This window comes from the organism of the source record quoted next, unplaced genomic scaffold, assembly GCF_019419815.1.
Source record: "Pyrus x bretschneideri cultivar Hongxiangsu unplaced genomic scaffold, Pyrus_bretschneideri_v1 Contig132, whole genome shotgun sequence".
NCBI lineage: Eukaryota > Viridiplantae > Streptophyta > Magnoliopsida > Rosales > Rosaceae > Pyrus > Pyrus x bretschneideri.
In genome coordinates, this window is record NW_025999427.1 from 109,058 (window position 1) to 113,699 (window position 4,642).

The window sequence follows — 4,642 nt, forward strand, 5'->3', positions numbered from 1 at the left end:
TGAATATGCCAAATGATTCGGCACAATAATTGGTATGTTGAACTAGATTTTTAAATAGTTGGATGAGAAGTGAAAACTACTTTTTGGGGGTCCAATCACGAACCTTAGTTTCGGCATTCACCTTCCAATTTATGTTTTCCTTTACTAACCGAGGAGAATAAGTATTGCTAGATCAAGAGCTATTTGTATTTGCCAATTTATGTCCACTCGATAAAAATTTCAGAGACGAATAATTTCTCTAGCCCCGAAATACATCGTCGAGGGGTAGGGCAGTGAGCTAGTACACTAGACATTCCCATTCTTGTAAAGTACCCCAAAATTGAAGATATGGTTTTGTGGTACCAATTGGTACGCTTTTATAAGGCCCTGGCATTGACGATAAGCTGATGAGGATGATGATGCTACAGAATAAGAGACAAACTGGGATCGAACACTTGGTCTCATGATTGCAACAACACAATAATGTAACTTGATGCGGAAGAAAAATGCATCACAAAGGGCAAAGGTGCAAAAACTTGTCTGAAATCTCTTCTTCCATTTGATATACATGGTGTATGTACAAGTTACAGTGTGATGATCCAAGCCCTCTAACACAGGCTCTCTCTCAACCTCCGATGAGCGTTTGCTCGCCGGGTTGACATTTTCGAAAGCACACTTCAAATTAGTGAAAAATTTACACTACTGAAAGAAAAATGTCTTTTAGACATTCGTATCACAAAATTTTCCGTCCATTCCGTTTTGAACGGCTTTAACAGCAGCAACTCTGGCGGCAGTGGCAGCTCTGTTTGCGGCCATGACTGCCTTGTTCACTTGTTCATCTACCCGCCGGAGGTTGACAGCATTCTCTGCAGCCTTCCCAGCAGCCTGCAAAATTCCATTAAAAGATAAAGAATGAGCAATGAATGAATTAAGTATGTGTTAACCATGGAACTGTGATGTGTTCTAAGTACCAGTTTGAATGAGACAACAAAAATACCTGAACAGCTCGAACAAGTGCATCGGTTAGCGGCAGAAGAGGGTGCTTAAGGGTGCCACCGTCCCATATACCGCATCTTGCATTGCCATTTCGGAAAGTGTAAACGCCATAGCCTAGATTACGACCTTCGTGCCATGACCCCTCGTAACAATGACCGTTGGCAAAGTGGTAGATGCCGAATCCATGCATTTTGTCTCCGAAGTATTCTCCGGCGTATCTATCTCCATTTCTGCAAACAGAACCGAATTCATCAATTAAATTGCACTGCAGCAAGAAACTTCAATTTGCTCAAGGGAGTTCAAATACGAATTTACTCATAAATGCACAATTAAGAAAACAAATCTCAAAAAGTTGGTTAACAAAATCAAATTCTTGACCATAAAATGTAAGAACAAAACAGAGACTTGTTCAGATGTATTAAATGGACACCCACAAACAACCAACCACACAACAACCAGATTTCACTGTTTCATCCACCATGAACAGTTCAAATAAAGTAAAAAAGAAAACAATCCAAAATTGGTAACCCAAAACCCAACTCAAATAAAAAATACGAAATCAAAATCAATGGCGAAACCCCGAAAATCTTCGAAATCAGGAACCGAAGAACTGACCTGAAATGGTAGCAACCGAGGCCGTGCTTGGCGCCATACTTGAATTCACCAACATAGCAGCTGCCATCGGAGCAAGTCTGCACTCCGACGCCGTGGCTCTGCCCATTGCACCACTCCCCTGCATACGAATCCCCCGCCGAGAATCTATAAACCCCATAACCATGCCTCAATCCTTGCCTGTATTGCCCCTTGTATCTGCTCCCTCTCGCCCAGCCCTCAATCCCGTAGCCGTCGTATCGGCCGTCGATCCAATCCCCCTCGTATCTGCCGTTGACGAAGTAATTATAGACCCCACTGCCATTGCACTGCCCATTGTGAAATTCACCCTCGTAGAAATCCCCATTGCTGTAGAATTCGACCCCTTCCCTTAAGATCTCCTTCTCCATCCGGGTCTTGTTCGGGTTCGAGTCCGACCCAATGAACCACTGGACCGGCTTCGTGCTGCTGTTGGTCTTATAGAACCGGTGGAAGCGGCACCGCTTCGCATTCTCGTCCCAGGAGTGCTTGAGGACGGAGACGCTGTGGTTGATCAGACCCTTGTTCTTGTTCGCTAAGAAAAGCGTGACCGCGACGAAGGTCAGAGCCAGAAGGAGGTTTTCGGAGGTGGGTATTTCTTCGCGGCGGAGGTAGAAGAAGAAGAAGAAGCCGGAGAAGCTGAAGAGGATGAAGAGTGTGATGGCGGCCATCTGTAGGTGCTGGTGGCTGATCCGGGTCGACCCGGATTTCTGGTGGGTCAGCCCGGGATTGTAATTCTTGGGCCTCAGCTCTTCTTCATCGTCGTGGTGGTGGTTGTTTTCGTTGGCGGCGACGACGTCCTCCTCCGTGACGGAGTTGAGGCTGTGAATGGAGGATCGAATCGTCGGCGACGACCGCAGCAGCGACGACTGGGTCCTCGTGAGGTTCGCCTGGCCTTTCTGACCGTCCATTTAGAAAACCGACTGATAGACTGGTTCAACACCAACCGTCAGATTCTTATAACTAACGTGGCTGGTATTATCGAGCACACCGGCGGCATCTCGCGCGCAAAACACTCACGGCGCACATTAACTAACCACTGGACTCACCGCCGGCGCAATTTAGAACCAACTGAAAAACAACCAACTCTTCTGAAGAATCAAAACCGAGAAGAGGGAGAGAGAGAGAGAGAGAGAGAGAGAGAGTGTGTGTGAGTCTGGAGTTTTTGTTTGGAGAACTGGACCGGCTTCCAGCCTTTTGATTTTATTGATGCTGCATTGGGGAGAGAGAGGAAGTGATATTTAATATGAACCGTCAGATTATCATCAGACGGTCGAGGTCGATGATAAGGTATGGGCCGTTGGATTAGACTGGTTTTGGGATAGTCCCGATCTTGACGGGACAGATGTGGTCGTCGGATCTTAGATTCGGCTTCGGCTCCTTTCATTATACTGTGCAGGCCGGCACGTGCCACCTCCACGTCACCGTCCTTCCGAGCTGTGTTCACCTGTTACGCAATTTCTCATCAAAATATTGTGTTAGAAAATTTAAGTTAAATAAAAAAAAAATAAGTCAGTAATGATAAATTGATACTGAATTGTTGAGAATTAAATTTAAAATGTCCTTATTAACAAGTAAAACAAATTAAAATTAGACGTGTACAAACTATAAAGTGACCCTTCGATATTTTTAATTAACTTAATTGATTGATTGATATTAATCCTTGAAGATGCAAATTACTGGTTCAAGTGTACAAAGTAAAAGTTACTTGGGGTATCACGTTGCATAGAAAAGAAAGTAAATAAATGGTGAGATCTGCCACAACTCACCGGGAAAATAGTAAAATATTTATATTTATTAATAGGTAAGCATGCAAATATGCAAGAACTAGACTTGGCTTTTGCAAATTTAGCACTGCTGCTTACATCCAAATCTAGTTGGACATGTGTTTAAATTTTAATTCTTTTAATAAAAATTCAGACATGTGTTCAGCCGGAATTGGGTGTAACCAGAAAAGTTAAATCCAATATGCAATGCAAGTGGGGACCACCCTCCTATATTTTTTTGGAAAATTTCCCAAAACCATGTCTAATAATTTGTCAAATTTTCATGCATTATGATGCTTCGTATTGTAATTTGTATACTTAACAGGCTTCTGCATGTAAGAATTGAGCACCATTTTGCACCTACCATATCCCAAAAACAACACCAATAATATTACACATTAATGTGAAATTTGCTAGCTACTTTTCAAACCTTCGTTTTCACTTTATGTTTTTTAAGATGGTACGCAGTATTGACAAATAAATGTTGACAAAGAACAGAAACACGTACAACTAGTGACTCGTACATTTGAATATTTGGAATTCGAATTTTTACGCATGCGAGCAATTAAATTTACCTGACATGGGTGATTCCGGAGTAATTGTACGTGTTCAACGATCATTTTAAGACGTGTTCCCGATGAAGCCTTTCTTTCTTGAAAAAGTATAAAAACAAAAACTTTTTTTTGATTTCGAACCTTTTCTCTTACCATTCTTTATATAGAGAGAAATAACAATAGGATAACTAATTAAGAGCTACAACCTGTAAAACAACCAAGACATTACAAATCAAAGTTAATTAGAGATTTCACAGAGATGTTTACATTTCAAATCCGTGGTTAAGCCGCGGAGTGTCCCTTATGGCAGATAAGTGCGAGGCAAGGCACTTATCTGCCCTACCAATTTCCAGAGTGTCCCTTATGAAAATGGCAGATAAGTATACCTCGCATCAATCAACAAATAAACCATAAATCACAATAAGGCATAAGGGTTAAGGATAGGAACCAATCCAATAAAGAAATAAAATTAAAATAAAGTCCAAATGATCCAATTGAAAAAAGAGAGACATAAAATTTCCCTCTCAAATCGTCATGTTTACCATGTCGTATTCTCGCATTACGTTAAACTTACTGTACGATGAATTTTGGTCATATGCATAACCGACGTACGAACTAGACAAACACAAAAATGAGTTGTCACATATTGCATAGATATATAGAAAAATAAAAACATGGCTTTAAAAATTTGACCTAAACTCTATGTTCAAGCACAAT

The 4,642-nt window shown here is 41.5% G+C and overlaps 1 protein-coding gene across 1 annotated transcript; it reads right to left on the reverse strand.

The window, feature by feature from the left end:
* Positions 1–515: 515 nt before the first annotated feature.
* LOC103932958 lies at positions 516–2,526 on the reverse strand. Its single transcript, XM_009342610.3, has 3 exons — positions 1,591–2,526; positions 977–1,205; positions 516–864 (listed from the first exon to the last, which is right to left on the reverse strand). Exons 1-3 carry the CDS (start codon positions 2,514–2,516, stop codon positions 700–702), a joined length of 1,320 nt encoding a protein of 439 aa, XP_009340885.2. The 5' UTR covers positions 2,517–2,526; the 3' UTR covers positions 516–699.
* Positions 2,527–4,642: the final 2,116 nt, after the last annotated feature.